This window comes from Oryza sativa, chromosome 7, assembly GCF_034140825.1.
Source record: "Oryza sativa Japonica Group chromosome 7, ASM3414082v1".
NCBI classification, from domain to species: domain Eukaryota; kingdom Viridiplantae; phylum Streptophyta; class Magnoliopsida; order Poales; family Poaceae; genus Oryza; species Oryza sativa.
The window spans coordinates 26338026-26355448 of record NC_089041.1 but is presented as its reverse complement, the minus strand read 5'-3'; the positions used below and the strand labels follow the sequence as shown (position 1 = coordinate 26355448).

Genomic DNA, 17423 nt, shown 5'->3' with positions numbered 1-17423 from the left:
CAGTTTTCTTTTTCTTTGCATTTTTACGGTACGTCTATTGGGCCTCGGGCCTGAATTTTTTTGGGTGTTCCGGGGACCACCCGGACCACCCACTGCATCCGCCGGTGCTTAACTTTATATTTATATTGGAATGGAGTGTCTATTTAGTCTATATAGAGAAGTACTATACAGATAGTAATTTTTTTATTGTGACAATCCTATCGAGATTCATTGTACTAGTTTGTAATTAATTTCCTCCTTTCTAGTTGTTATATTTTGTGACAAAGGAAGACCCATCTATTTAGTCTACCGGTAAAATTTATATTAGAAGTTTTCTAGGATGATATATCTCGCAGAAAAAAAATGTGAGTTTTAGTTATAATAACAAGCATCGGATGTGTTTTAGCGCATTTACATAAAAAATTATCGAGGAAAAAAATTTGCAAGTTGCTTGTGAACCTCAGACCATTTACTGGTTCTCTTTTATTATATGCAGAACAGCATAAGATCAATCTGTAACAAACTCTGACTCCAACAGACTCGCACAAAGCACGGATAGCAACTTCTTGACAGCTTATTACTATACCTTAGCTAGCAAACTCTGAACTTGACAGTACCGACACTCTTTCAGGAAACAAATATTAGTAATAGACATGCATGACACCTAGCAAATATAAATGCATGATTATATATATTGATCGTGTGGCAGCAAGATTATAGCTTGTGCTGCTACTGATCATATAACCCGATTGGGGCATCTTGATCTTGTCAGCGTTATCGCAGTAGTCAAACGACAACGCCGTGCAGTTGATGAGCTTCTCGCCGTAGCGGTCGACGCACTGCCTCACCTCGGACAGCAGCGTATCGCCGGCCTTGTTCTTGCTACACTTGAAGTAGGTCCTGAACCCGGTGCCCCTGGCGAGGGCGTCACTGATCTCGCGGAACGTGTAGGTCTTCACGTCGGACGGCCCGACGCCGCCGTCGGCGAGGATCTTCGTGAGGTTGGTGAGCCTCTCCAGCGCGAGCGCGGCCTCGAAGTAGGCGTGCTGGCCGAGGTTGGAGCAGGTGCCGTGCTTCTTCCACTCGAGGCTCCAGAACTCGAGGTTGGTCTGTTTCAGCGACGGCCATTTCTGGTCGAGCTGCTTCTCCAGGTCCTGGATCTGCGTCGGGTCGAGCGGGTCTTCCTTGTTGCAGTCCTCCAGCCACATTTTGCCGTCTATGAGCTTGTTGTAGCTCGGCCACAGGCCATGGATGGTGAAGTGCGACGGGGGCGGGGGCTTCACGAGGCACTTGTGCGTGCTACAGTACGAGTCAGGCCACTGGAAAAGAAAAACACAGGACACCACTTCAATTAATTTTGCACGCACATTACGTATCTGATCAATTAACTAAGAGTGATTTTACAGTTCCTGATAAGGTACGAGGAGGTACCGTATTTTCTAGTGTAAAATTTAGTATTTCTTGGTACCTCCAGTACTAGGAGGTAAAAAATTTACACTAAAAATTTTGGTTTATTATTAACTAAATGGAAATTTTACGGTACTCTTAAAGAGATATTGAGAGATAACAAAATTTTCATTACAAAGTACTCAAGACACGACTACCACTGACGCATGCATCAAAAACGAATTATTATCATCTTCTTATTTGGATCACCCAAATAAATATAATACACAGACCCAAAGAAACTAGACATCTTGAGAATGGATTATTTTTTAAAAAAAATAGAAGAGAGGTTTAAATATCTTTTTAAAAAGTATTTGCACCCTATATTTTGAAACATAGGGAATATTAATTTGTATAACTAGTTTGAACCCCGCGTTTTACCGTGTGATTTGTTAGTCTTATCGTCAAAGAAAATGAATATTTTAAATTATTAGGTGCAAATCTGTGTATATGAAAAGAAGGCGATGATGTGGCTTTATACTCTATGTTATTACTATACAATTTATGCTTTATTTTTTATAGCATCATAGATAATATATGATTGTTATTTCCATATGAAATCTGGATGTAGCAATTAGATTGTTTGGACCTCTCTGCTTCATCTCAAGTTTTGAACATGCGTTTAGGATATATGCTTTCTAATCGTTCCTAACAAAACAAAGCTCATATCTAAACCAATAATTTATGTTGTATTCGGAAAATAAATAAGCTAGCATTATCACGTGCAGAATGGATAATATATAATGTTGTGCGTGACCGTAAGTTCGAGCAAAGAGTGGTGAACGAATGACTAACCAATGAGTGAATTAGATGAGTAGGTAGCTTTTTGATTCAACTATTGTTATCTTTATACTAATGCGATTTGATGGCTTAAAATTATATAGGATGTGGTTTCTTGCATGTTTTAATTTATAGAAGTAAATGTTACTTAGTGAATCTCTCTATATCAAAATATAAGAATTTTTCGTTAGATAAGACACATTCTAATACTGTAACTCTAGACAGACAGCTTGTCCACAAGCTTATACAAGATTACAGTACTAGTATGTGTTCTCTCCAATCTAAACTGGGACGGATGGAGTACATAGTAGGATGTGATTCTTGATAGAGAGGTACCTGTACGATTCTTTCCCATACCTTTTTTTTTTTAAGATTTGTAAATCACTCTAATTAAACCTCCAATTAGCCTGACTGCCTGCCCGTGCAATAGTATCTCAGATACAGATGCAAGTGCAAATCGGTTTGATACCATTATATGTCTTTACAAAATAACTCAACGCAATTAGTTAAAAAGTATCGGCAATTATCTCATCTTTTGCTTTACGGCCAGTAAATCGTGAAAACAAATGAACGAAGCAACCCAATAATAATTTATAAATAAAATTTTTATATCTATAATTTTAAAATTAAATGCTAAAAAGTAAACTACAATATAAAAACATGAGAATCAACTTGATAATTAAGTTTTAAAATTTAAATCTTAGTTTTGGATGATAAGGCAATAAGGAAACGATGGAGCTAGACCACATGCTGATCACCGATCACCTGCTGGGCAAGGTACATGAAGTCGAATTCCTCTGCCACCGAGGCGAGCGGAAGCAGCAGGAGCGCGAGGGAGAACACAACCTTCATCGTCCTCTTCATGGCCATTCTCGATCTATTGTCGTGTGTTTGCAAGCCGCTGTGTGCGCGCGCGCACATATATATATACACATACTTGCAGTGACCAGTCCAATATATATATAGCACAACGTAACGTCGAGGATGTTTTTTAATGACCAACAACACCACACAGGCTACGATGATTAATTGAATAGAGCAGGAAAAAAAACTAGTATCATAGTAGGTAGTAGCCAGGAAAGAAAAAACCCACCACACACCACACACCGAAGCGCCTAATACAAAACCAGGAGAAGGTTAGCACTGGACCAATCGCTGTTAAGCGTGATTGCCCGCCGCTAGACCAGCAAAGAAGCTACCGCCGAACCGCCCAAAACTAAAACTTAACAGCGAGCACCGCACTCGACTCTATCAAAGGGAGAGGGAAAGAGAGAAGGATGGAACCGCTCTCCCCACAATGTCCACTAACATAGTTAGCTTGCATTGACTAGGGCGCCGAGCGAGCATGCACAAGCTGCCTGAGAGAGGATTTGGCAAGGGGATCTCCTAGATGACGTCTCTAAGGAGAAGATAAGGAGAAGAGCAACAATGAACACCGACGTCGCTGTCTGTTGAGGTCACAAAGGACAAGATATGGTTTTCACCCGAAAGCCCACCCGATGGAGAGGGATGGCTCCACAACACCCCCAGGAGGGAAAACGACGTCGCTACCGTCCGACCAGACCGAGCTAGGTATTATACCTATTGCCCGCCCCCTACCGATCTGAAGACATAGTTCCATTGCTCCACCACCGGCCAACCCCTATCGGCACGCAACCACTACAGTACCAGTGCCTCCCGTCAGTCAGCCTCAGCATGCCATGAGACACAAACCGCCATAACCGGCCTCCCGGCCACCGCCGCGTGCCGACCACCTTGCGTCGCCGCATCGACCTCCCATGCCGTCAGCTAGACTGGCCTCCCTGCCGTTGCCGCGCCAACCTCCCAGTGCCGTCCGCAATGGCCTTCCTCAACTGCTGGCGCAACCCATACCGGCCTTCCGCGCCGCTACCTCCACGTAGCCGCACCCCGTCACCTCACTGCCGTCGGCGACTTGGGAGCCGGCTTACCATGCTGGGTCTGATACCAACTTGTCACGCCCGGAATTTCTATCCAAAATTCCAAACGCTTACATGTGTGTGAACCCTCGTCCAGGAATCAGCCGAGGCACACAATAACAAATTGATAATAGAGTACAATTATTACTCTAATTAATAAGCGAATAAAATGTCATTACAGAGGTAGATAGTTCCTCTCAATCAATAAAGATCTAAGCAGCGGAAAGATAAGATAAACGGCGCAGACGACTCCACTCCACAGGCAGCTTGACCAGGGCTACACCTAATCCTCCACACCATCAGCTTCACTGTAGAACTCTTCCTCTGATGAATGATTGCAAGGTGAGTATATGACATACTCAGCAAGTCACGCAGCAAATATGCAAGTGCACAGGATAGCAAAGGATGGCATAATAGGGTTTCATTTGCATAAACAGCATTTAATAAACATTTCAGAATTTAATTAAACAGTTGAGTAATAATTAAACAATATTAATCTAACGCTATACAACATATCCTGTTGTATAGGCCCAACCATTCTGAACAACCATACCCGGCTGTACAGATCTATCTCCAAACCAGGAATATACCATTCCAAACCAGGAGCTAAACAAATTATTACCATTCATAGCATCTGTTATCATGATGAGAGGTGTGAGACTAATCACAAAAGACATTGTTAGACCCGCCCATAACCGCGGGCACGGCTATTCGAATAGTTTTACTCTGGCCAGAGGTGTACCACTGTACCCACAAGACACAGCCCCACAACATGTCACCATGTGCCTCAATACCACCACGGTACCTCGGAAAGGAGCTGTGACAATACCCCTCGCACAACACAATCCACCACAGGGCACCTTTCCTGGATCATAATCACCCCCTTATAAACAAGGCATGGACTCCCCAGCGACCCCCGTGGGCTTATCTCCGCCACTTCTCAGTCTGGTGCTCCACAATGAACCATGCTATACAAAAGGTAAAGCCGTTGCCCACGCTGGCTTGTGGTTGGCACGGTTAATGTTTTACAACCGAAACTCGTGAACCGGTCCTTAATTGTCATGAGCACGACTCTCAAAACCATGTGCTCAAAACCCACCATCATCAAGTTTTAGTTGGCAAGTAATTAATTAACCAATCACGATTGACCATCGTGAGCTATCATTAAGCCATCATTAAATAATAGTGAATCATAAGTTATCCCAATAGTGTGCTAATGTTTCTAAGCATGGCTAAGCAATCATATCTAATATCTAGCTGAACCAATATATAAAGCCCAACTAGTCAAGTTATAAAAACCCAAGGTATCAAGGAATAAAGTAACCAAGAACAAAAGGGCTATAACAAACAATAGGTTAATTCCACCCAATGACATTCGAAAATAAATGCAATAGTTGAATAGAAACAATAGCTTTAAACGGGATCAACATGCTCAAAGGGTTGTTTAGGATCTGTGTGACTTGCCTTGCTGGCCTTGGAACTCTTCGAAATCTTCTCCTGCGAAAACGGACTCTCCGGAAACGTTGGAATCTAAACAGAAAAGAGCAAAAACACCAAAACAGCACATAAACAAGCATGAACAGTACATGTGGATATTTTTAACATGTAGATCTCAATTTTAGAAAAATTTAGAGACTTGAACCAACTAAATCCGAGCTAAGATGAATTAGTTATGAATTTTTAAAGATTAAATCGGATTAAAACACTTATTTAGATTTTAATTGAATTATGACGAAATAATGAATTATTTTTGAAAAGGAAAAGGGGTTTATTGTGTCAGCGGCTAGGATTTGTGGTGGACCGGGCGCACGGCGACGGCTCACGGAAACGGACGGCCGAGATCGATCTTATCCAAAACGGACGGCCGAGATCGAACGGTCCACAACCGGGCCACGGGAGACGACGACGATGACGTCAGCGGTGACGTCACCACCGGCGGCGGCTTGGGCTTGCAAACTCGCCGGCGAACGACGGCGCGGCGACGCGAACGGAGGGCACCAGGACGTAGAGCGTGACGCGGCGAACTCACCGATGACCAAAACGACGGCGGAAGAGCAACGGACGGCGACGGCGTCGAGGAAAAGGCGGCGGCACTCTTCGGCTTGACGACGGCGACGGTGCTCCGGCAGTCTTCAGCGACGGCGAAGGGGCGGACGAGGACGGCGACGTGACGACGACCACGACGGCGGCCTTCCCGAGCGACGGCGACGCACGGCTGGAGCGGCGGCGACGACGGCGGCGCGAGGCTACACGGGGCTAGGGCGCTACCGACGGCGAGAGACGAAGGCGAGGGTGGCGACGGGTAGCGGAGACACCGGGGGTCCTTTTATAGGGGTTGAAAGGCGGCGGCGAAGGCCCACGGCGACCGGCGACGCGAAGGAAAGGTTAGGGTTCGGAGGAAAGAGACCGATCCGATTCGACCTCGAATCCACGAACTTCCAAAGCGATTTAGACGATGATTCCAAAAGAGAAAAGGTGGAGGAGATCCCGGAGATCATTTCCCCTCTATTGATTTCACCGGAGAAGGAAAGGCGCGGCCGAATTTGGAAGGAGACGACGGCGGCGCGGCGCTAGGGTTCGGGCGGCGGCGGCGGCGCGAGGAAGACGACGGATCCGACAGGTGGGACCCACCTGTCAGCGACAGCGAGCGCGCGCGCGGCGACTGCGGCTGCGGACTGGGCCGACTTGGGCCGGGGAGAGAGAGAGAAGGTTTTGGGCCGACTTTCGGCCCACAGCCAAAAGAGACTTTTAAAATCCTTTTTCAATTTAAATTATTCATGAAATGCAATTCCATTTATTAAAAATACTTCCTTAGCTCAAATAAATCCCAGAAAAATCTAGGAATTATAGAATTAAGCAAAGTATTTAATGAAATTTTATCTGGCCCTATTTTATATTGGAATTTATTAATTAAAATTAGATCTTCTCTTCTAGGCTTTTAAAATAAATTCTAATAATTCCAATTAAACAACAATTTATATATTTAGGATTTTTAGGGTGTGACAAACCTACCCCCCTTAAACAGAATCTCGTCCTCGAGATTCGGAAGAACTGGCGAACAGATGCGGATGGGCTGACTTCAATTCATCTTCTCGTTCCCAAGTTGATTCTTCTTCCGAGTGATTACTCCATTGAACTTTGCAAAAACGGATAACTCGATTTCTGGTTCTTCTCTCATCTATTTCCAAGATACGGATTGGTTTCTCAACATAGGTCAGATCCTCTTGGACTTCTATCTGTTCAAGATTAGTTTCTTCGGTAGGTACCCTTAAACACTTTTTCAATTGCGACACATGGAACACATTATGGACTCCTGCCAAAGATTGAGGTAACTCCAACTGATAAGCAACCTCTCCTCTTCTACTGACAATCTTATAGGGTCCCACAAAACGCGGTGCCAATTTTCCTTTGGTGTGAAAACGATGAACTCCTCGAAGAGGCGTGACACGAAGGTACACATAATCTCCTTCGTCAAAACTTAGATCTCTACGACGATTGTCGGCATAACTCTTATGGCGAGACTGGGCCACACGCAATATTTCTTGAATGATTTTCACCTTTTCTTCTGCTTCCCTCAAGATATCCGTCCCGAAAACCTGACGTTCTCCCGTTTGATCCCACAAAAGCGGAGTGCGGCACTTCCGACCATACAGTGCTTCGTAAGGAGCCATCTGAAGACTAGCTTGATAACTGTTGTTGTACGAAAATTCTGCATAAGGTAGATTCTTATCCCAACTTCCACCGAAGTCTAAAGCACAAGCTCTCAACATATCTTCCAAAATCTGATTCACCCTTTCGGTTTGTCCGTCTGTCTGTGGATGATAAGCAGTACTAAAGTTCAGCTTAGAACCCATCTCTTCCTGAAGCAGTCGTGTCATGGGCTTAGCAATCTTGGAAAAATTCTCTATAAACCTCCGATAATATCCTGCGAGGCCTAGGAAACTGCAAATCTCTGAAACTGTCTTTGGTTGTTTCCAGTTGGTTACGGATTCCACATTACTAGGATCGACGGCAACTCCTCCTGCTGAGATGACGTGACCAAGGAACTTCACTTCAGACAACCAAAATTCACACTTGCTAAACTTAGCATACAGTTGATGTTCTCGTAGCTTCTCTAGTGCAAGGCGAAGATGTTCTTCATGCTCTTCTTTGGTTCGGGAGTAGATAAGAATGTCATCAATAAAGACCACCACGAACTTGTCTAGGTATTCCATAAACACCTTATTCATCAAATTCATGAAGAAAGCAGGGGCATTGGTAAGTCCAAAAGACATAACAGTACATTCAAACAACCCATACCTAGTGGTAAAAGCTGTCTTAGGTATATCTTCCTCTTTGATTCTCAACTGGTGATACCCTGATCGAAGATCTATCTTGGAGAAAACGGTGGCACCTTTAAGCTGATCAAACAAATCATCAATTCTGGGCAGCGGATACTTATTCTTGATAGTCACATCATTTAGTGCACGATAGTCCACACACATCCTCTGGGTATGGTCTTTCTTTTCCACAAAAATAACCGGAGCTCCCCATGGAGATGAACTCGGTCTGATGTATCCTTTCTGAAGCAAATCGTCTACTTGTCTCTTGACTTCTGCCAACTCATTGGCTGCCATTCTATAAGGTCTCTTATGGATCGGAGTTGTTCCTGGTACTAAATCTATTCTGAACTCTATATCCCTTTTAGGCGGCATACCAGGTAAATCGTCTGGGAACACATCGGGATACTCTCGAACTACAGGAATCTCTTCCAAAGTTATTTGGTTCAGACTTGACCTTAAAGACTCAGAAGACAATGCATGAACAGTTACAACTCGACCATCATTACTGGTGAGAGTTACTTTTCTGTTGGCACAGTCTATCACACCTTTATATCTGGCTAACCAGTCCATCCCTAGTATGACATCAAGGTCTTTGGATTCTAACAAGATAAGATTGGCCAGAAATGGTACTCCTTGAATTTCTATTCTGATAGAGGGGCTACGTTGCAAAGAGAGTGCCTGATTACTTGGGGTACTAACCATCAAAGGACGTCTAAGATCTTCTACTTCCATCCTATGATTTCCCGCAAAACTCATAGATAAGAATGAATGTGTAGCACCAGAATCGAAAAGCACTGTTGCAGGAACTAAGTTAACAAGAAACGTACCCAAAATCATATCTGGAGCATCTTGAGCTTCTGCAGCAGCAACATGATTGACACGGGCCTTTGATGCTGGTATGGTAGAGTTGCTCTGGGCAGGGACAACCTTCACGCGTCGGGGCTTCGGACACTTGTCAGCGTAATGTCCTGGGTCTCCACAATTGAAACACACCCCGGGCTTGCTGCCTTGCTCCTTCTTGGCAGGCTGTTGCTGTGTTGGAGCTGCAACAGGGCGTGGAGCTTGATTGCGGATGTTGTTTCCAGCATTGTTGTTGAAGAACTGACGCTGCGGACGAACAACAGACGAAGAACCTCCCTGTGGCATGGACTGGGGTCCTAAAGTAAGACGCGGCCTCTGACTATTCCCCTGTTGTGCCTTGAAGTAAGCAATCCGGCGTTTCTTCTGTTCCATGCGGTTGTACTTGTCCTCCTGGCGAATAGCCTTATCCACTAACTTCTGGAAATCAGGATAATCCCCAGTCATGAGTGGGTAAGAAAGCTCATCATTAAGTCCTTCCAAGAACTTCTCCTGGCGCTCTTCATCAGTGCGCACATCTTCCGGAGCATAACGGGCCAGACGATTGAACTCGTGCAGATACTCAGTGACAGAGCGAGACCCCTGAGTGAGCGACCTGAATTCCTTCTTCTTGAGAGATACCACTCCCGATGGTATATGCGTCTTCCGGAAAGCAGCGGTGAATTCAAGCCAAGTGATAGGTTCAGCAGTAGTCCTGTTAAGGCGGAAATGATCCCACCATTCAGAGGCAGGGCCATGCAGCTGATGTGATGCAAATGAGACCTTCTCCTGATCAGTGCACTGAAGCAAATCCAACTTCTTTTCTATGGCATGCAGCCAATCACCAGCTTCAACAGGATTAGTGGTGCTAGAGAAAGTGGGCGGCCTCACACGAAGAAATTCTGCTAACTTATTCTAGGGAGGTGCATGATTATTTCCCTGGTTCTGCTGGTTCTGGAGTTGCTGCATCATCATGTTCATAAGCTGTGCCTGTTGAGCCAGGACTTGGGCAAGTGTGGGATTCTCTCCATTGTTGTTGTTATTGTTGTTATTGTTGGGGCCATTCCCGTTGCTGCGAGTGAGCACCATCTGGCATGGGGAGGAGCACAAGAAGAGAAACCGGGGAAAACTACTTAGGACAGCGAATTAATTTAACTTTTATTGATCTTAACTGAGTTTCATTATTACAAAACTGAAGACTCTCACACCACTAAACTCACCAACTACCTAACACTCGAAAGCAAACAAACGCATGCACTTACATCCCACCACTGATGTAAATCACATGCGAGACACACACAACCAAACTTAAAACAAGCAAACTAACACAACGATCTAAGACAACGGTTTGACAAGGCATTCTAGGTCTTCCGGGCATCGGAGTTGATTGAAGGCTCGTTCGGCTCGTCTTCATCATCTTGAGTGGCTCCCCACTCGATCTTGGAATGGGTGCGCTTGGATTCTTCTCCTTCATCATCACTTACATTGACGACCGGAGGATCCGCTAGGGCTGGGGTAACTTCTTTCTCCACCACACGGACCTTTGGCGCCAATTGGTAGCGAGGGACAAATAGAGCTCTCTTCCTTGCAGTAAGACGAATCCTGGCCTTCTGCGGTGGTGCTTCTCCCTTCAACGCGGCTAGTTCCTTCTCCAAACGATCCACTTTGTCCTCTAGCTTGCAAATCTTACCACGATTCCGGTCTTCACGATCTTGAGCTGCTAACACAGTCTCCGCACGGGTTTCATCCATAGCCCACAGCATCTCAACCAAATGCTTTGTGGTAGCATCATTCTCAATTCCTTCAGTCTCAAGGTAGCTGCCACGGTCACTTCCCTGTGGTTGACGAGGATGGTAGCGATACTCAGTGTCGGCCAACTGATCACAATAGCGATCGCGGAGCTCTCCTATGGCGATCCTTGCCACCTCCTGACATGCATGGATGTAGTTTCTTCCTCCAGCTTCGAACATCACTGAGGGGATATCTTCACTATTACTGTTCAAGGTGACTTTGACTCGGCACTTCTCTTCGTGGCGATCATGAGGAATCTGGGCATAAAAAGGGGCAGTCCCAAATCCTATGGCAAAGGACATCGTACGCAACTCCTGGACAAATCCCTCAACACCAAACAAGTACTCAGGCTTGTAGCGCGGCATCTAAAGACAAGTGAAAGGAGGGAGTTAAGACATTTATCCAATTAATAGCACAAGTTTTTAATTTGAATAAAGTTAGAAAATCAAAGTAAAAGGTAAGTAAATAAAGTAAACCAAGCTTGCAAGATAAGTTGAAACAGTTGGAAATAAAGTCACAAATTTTGTACTTTTGAACAACAGGTTCCAAAAGAAAGAAAATTATAAATTCAACATGCTAAATTTATTTGATTGCAGCAAGATTAAATAAAACAATATTGTAAAACTTTTGCTGGTAATTGAGCCATTAGTACAGTAATAGATGTACAGTACTAATAACACTGGAATAAATTTTGAATGAGAACCAATAAAAAAATTATGAAGTGCATGTGCTATTAGTTTGGTTTAATTAAAAGAGAAGGGGAGGAGAACAGTTCTACTTTTCCAATATTTTTAGAGGGCTTCTATGGATAACCATTTGGCATAACCTAGGGTCAAGGGGGCTCTGATACCAACTTGTCACGCCCGGAATTTCTATCCAAAATTCCAAACGCTTACATGTGTGTGAACCCTCGTCCAGGAATCAGCCGAGGCACACAATAACAAATTGATAATAGAGTACAATTATTACTCTAATTAATAAGCGAATAAAATGTCATTACAGAGGTAGATAGTTCCTCTCAATCAATAAAGATCTAAGCAGCGGAAAGATAAGATAAACGGCGCAGACGACTCCACTCCACAGGCAGCTTGACCAGGGCTACACCTAATCCTCCACACCATCAGCTTCACTGTAGAACTCTTCCTCTGATGAATGATTGCAAGGTGAGTATATGACATACTCAGCAAGTCACGCAGCAAATATGCAAGTGCACAGGATAGCAAAGGATGGCATAATAGGGTTTCATTTGCATAAACAGCATTTAATAAACATTTCAGAATTTAATTAAACATTTGAGTAATAATTAAACAATATTTGTCGGTGACATGGGACCGGGGATATCTTGACTATAGGTTTTGGGCAGCCGCGGTCACCCACGTGGCCTGACCCCCTCGGGGGGGTCGGGCCCGAGGGTGATGAGGCCGCCCCTCCCTCTATCTCCCCGAGGGGTCGGGCCATTCCGGTTTCGCCCCCGAGGGCTGGGGCGCCCCGACCCCCTGAGGGTTTGGCGCCACGTGTGTGGGTTAGGTGAGCACAGCGGCGCTCACCTAACCGCGTTTATTGCGGGTTGGACGAGCGCCCCACGCCGCATTTAATGCAGCGCAGCACACTCGTTCGGTCCGTGACAGGTCACAGTGTGTGACCGGTCAGATCGCGGGTTAGGTGGCAACAGGCGGCCTTTCGCACGCCTCGCCCCGTCCCGTCGGAATGATGAGAGCCTCTAGGCACTCGTCCCTAGACGGAGCTGGCGTGGGAACTCCTGGAGTTAGCACGTCGGTCCCGGCTAGATTCATACCAGGCTTCATCGCAACCATTACAAGGAAGTCATTTTATGAAGAAGGGCTGACGTGTGGCATACTAAACTGACACGTGGTAGACAAGAATGACCGGTTTGTGACTGGTCTGACGCCGGTCACGTCATCAGCAAACAACCGTGCTTCCACGTTGCACCTGCTTCCGGCGGAGTGGAGGTTGGTATGACCCATCCCATCGGAGGGTCATTCGGACAGCAGCCATTGCAAATCTCCGCCCATTAATGAGGGAGGACAGGGTTATCCCGGTGTCAGGCGAAGGTACGAGCCAAGTTTTGGTCAAAGTAGGATGGGTCCCCACCCAAAAGAAGGGTAGGTAGAAATGGTGTATGTGGTATCCCCTTGAGATATAAAAGGAGGACCATGCCTACCAAGAGAGGGTCTCTAGAGTTTGAACTCTCTTGCTCTCCAGCTCTTTGTAACTCCTTCATACACAGATCCACCAGAACACAGGAGTAGGGTATTACGCTTCTCAGCGGCCCGAACCTGTCTACATCGCCCGTGTCTTGCGCATTTGCTCTCTCGCGAACCATTCCACAGATCAAGGGCTTAGAACCTCACCCAGCGCCCCCGGCCGAACTGGCAAAGGGGGGCCCGCGCGGTCTCCCGGTGAGGAGCCCCACGCTCCGTCAATATTAATCCAACGCTATACAACATATCCTGTTGTATAGGCCCAACCATTCTGAACAACCATACCCGGCTGTACAGATCTATCTCCAAACCAGGAATATACCATTCCAAACCAGGAGCTAAACAAATTATTACCATTCATAGCATCTGTTATCATGATGAGAGGTGTGAGACTAATCACGAAAGACATTGTTAGACCCGCCCATAACCGCGGGCACGGCTATTCGAATAGTTTTACTCTGGCCAGAGGTGTACCACTGTACCCACAAGACACAGCCCCACAACATGTCACCATGTGCCTCAATACCACCACGGTACCTCGGAAAGGAGCTGTGACAATACCCCTCGCACAACACAATCCACCACAGGGCACCTTTCCTGGATCATAATCACCCCCTTATAAACAAGGCATGGACTCCCCAGCGACCCCCGTGGGCTTATCTCCGCCACTTCTCAGTCTGGTGCTCCGCAATGAACCATGCTATACAAAAGGTAAAGCCGTTGCCCACGCTAGCTTGTGGTTGGCATGGTTAATGTTTTACAACCGAAACTCGTGAACCGGTCCTTAATTGTCATGAGCACAACTCTCAAAACCATGTGCTCACAACCCACCATCATCAAGTTTTAGTTGGCAAGTAATTAATTAACCAATCACGATTGACCATCGTGAGCTATCATTAAGCCATCATTAAATAATAGTGAATCATAAGTTATCCCAATAGTGTGCTAATGTTTCTAAGCATGGCTAAGCAATCATATCTAATATCTAACTGAACCAATATATAAAGCCCAACTAGTCAAGTTATAAAAACCCAAGGTATCAAGGAATAAAGTAATCAAGAACAAAAGGGCTATAACAAACAATAGGTTAATTCCACCCAATGACATTCGAAAATAAATGCAATAGTTGAATAGAAACAATAGCTTTAAACGGGATCAACATGCTCAAAGGGTTGTTTGGGATCTGTGTGACTTGCCTTGCTGGCCTTGGAACTCTTCGAAATCTTCTCCTCCGAAAACGGACTCTCCGGAAACGTCGGAATCTAAACAGAAAAGAGCAAAAACACCAAAACAGCACATAAACAAGCATGAACAGTACATGTGGATATTTTTAACATGTAGATCTCAATTTTAGAAAAATTTAGAGACTTGAACCAACTAAATCCGAGCTAAGATGAATTAGTTATGAATTTTTAAAGATTAAATCGGATTAAAACACTTATTTAGATTTTAATTGAATTATGACGCAATAATGAATTATTTTTGAAAAGGAAAAGGGGTTTATTGCGTCAGCGGCTAGGATTTGCGGTGGACCGGGCGCACGGCGACGGCTCACGGAAACGGACGGCCGAGATCGATCTTATCCAAAACGGACGGCTGAGATCGAACGGTCCACGACCGGGCCACGGGAGACGACGACGATGACGTCAGCGGTGACGTCACCACCGGCGGTGGCTCGGGCTTGCAAACTCGCCGGCGAACGACGGTGCGGCGACGCGAACGGAGGGCACCAGGACGTAGAGCGCGACGCGGCGAACTCACCGATGACCAAAACGACGGCGGAAGAGCAACGGACGGCGGCGGCGTCGAGGAAAAGGCGGCGGCACTCTTCGGCTTGACGACGGCGATGGTGCTCCGGCGGTCTTCAGCGATGGCGAAGGGGCGGACGTGGACGGCGACGCGACGACGACCACGACGGCGGCCTTCCCGAGCGACGGCGACGCACGGCTGGAGCGGCGGCGACGACGGCAGCGCGAGGCTACACGGGGCTAGGGCTCTACCGACGGCGAGAGACGAAGGCGAGGGTGGCGACGGGTAGCGGAGACACAGGGGGTCCTTTTATAGGGGTTGAAAGGCAGCGGCGAAGGCCCACGGCGACCGGCGACGCGAAGGAAAGGTTAGGGTTCGGAGGAAAGAGACCGATCCGATTCGACCTCGAATCCACGAACTTCCAAAGCGATTTAGACGATGATTCCAAAAGAGAAAAGGTGGAGGAGATCCCGGAGATCATTTCCCCTCTATTGATTTCACCGGAGAAGGAAAGGCGCGGCCGAATTTGGAAGGAGACGACGGCGGCGCGGCGCTAGGGTTCGGGCGGCGGCGGCGGCGCGAGGAAGACGACGGATCCGACAGGTGGGACCCACCTGTCAGCGACAGCGAGCGCGCGCGCAGCGACTGCGGCTGCGGACTGGGCCGACTTGGGCCGGGGAGAGAGAGAGAGAAGGTTTTGGGCCGACTTTCGGCCCAAAGCCAAAAGAGACTTTTAAAATCCTTTTTCAATTTAAATTATTCATGAAATGCAATTCCATTTATTAAAAATACTTACTTAGCTCAAATAAATCCCAGAAAAATCTAGAAATTATAGAATTAAGCAAAGTATTTAATGAAATTTTATCTGGCCCCATTTTATATTGGAATTTATTAATTAAAATTAGATCTTCTCTTCTAGGCTTTTAAAATAAATTATAATAATTCTAATTAAACAACAATTTATATATTTAGGATTTTTAGGGTGTGACAGTATCACCCCGCCACCTCCATGCAGCCACACCCCACCACCTCGCCGCCGCTGCAGAGGGCACCACCGGGCATCGGATTCGGCTAGGGGAAGGTGGATCTGGCCACCTCGCCCCCAATCCCTGCGCCTCACGCCACCTCTGCCCTACGCATCTGCCATGTACACAACCCACGCTGACCAACGGGCTTGGGGACAGACTTGGAGGCGCCAGATCTGGCTGCCCCCACTGCTGCTCCAAGCCCAAGATCCGGTCTCCCACGCCGGGGAGACACAAATCCGGCGGCTCTCCCCGCCGCCTGCCACCCTGCTGCCTTGCTGCCGCCACCACCTCCTGCGCTCAGCCACCACCAGCTCCGGTGCCGTCTCCACGTCCTCTGCCCCACCGCCCTGTCTGCCCTACCACCATCTCCAACGCCTCCTCCACCAGTCCCATCATCAGCTCTGGCAGAAGGACGCGGATCTGGGCGCCACCGCCACCGAGTAGCCCACCGTGCATCATCTAATATACGTACGTACACATACTACCCATAGGAATATACGCCTTAATTATATACTCCCTCCGTCCCAAAATATAAGCATTTTTAGCATAGTGATAAGTCAAACATTTTTTAACTTGGCCATTAATAGCAAAAAATAAAAAAGATTAATCATGTAAAATTGATGTTACTAGATTTATCATGAAACAAATTATTATAATATACAGCTCTTTTTATTTAAAACATCTTACTTTTATAGATATTGTTGGTCAAAGTAGCATATCAGAAACCGTGTCAGCGCCCAAAAATGCTTAAATTTTGGAACAGATGAAGCATGCTTTATATCTGTAGCTAGCTAGCTAGCTAGACGCGTATGATCCATCGGGCTCCATAGAAACAACTGCAAGAGTCAACTATATATATACAACCGTCAAATGAACGAGCGACTATATACATAATATACTAGACGCAATGGCCATTGGCCAGCGTAGGAAAGCTAGCTAGCCATTCGATATGGCAATTTGGAGTCTGAGTAAAATGGCCAATATATATATATATATATATATATATATATATATATATATATATATATATATATATATATATATATATATATATATATATATATATATATATATATATATATATATATATATATATATATATATATATATATATATATATATATATATATATATATATATATATATATATAGGACACTCATATGGGGCACCATGGTGCCCGGGCACCATGGTTTCAAATGCACAAAATTACTCAAATTTTTCAAAATTTTTAAATTGTGAGTATATACCTAGTTATAAGAATTCGATTCATACATATATCTATCAACAAAACAACTCAAATTTAACTTTATTTCACAATTCATGATTACATA

General features: G+C 45.5%; 1 protein-coding gene across 1 annotated transcript; it reads right to left on the bottom strand.

The window, feature by feature from the left end:
- Positions 1-620: 620 nt before the first annotated feature.
- Positions 621-3075, bottom strand: LOC107276797 (ribonuclease 3). Its single transcript, XM_015790575.2, has 2 exons — positions 2971-3075; positions 621-1298 (listed from the first exon to the last, which is right to left on the bottom strand). Exons 1-2 carry the CDS (start codon positions 3073-3075, stop codon positions 621-623), a joined length of 783 nt encoding a protein of 260 aa, XP_015646061.2.
- Between the last annotated feature and the right edge of the window lie 14348 nt (positions 3076-17423).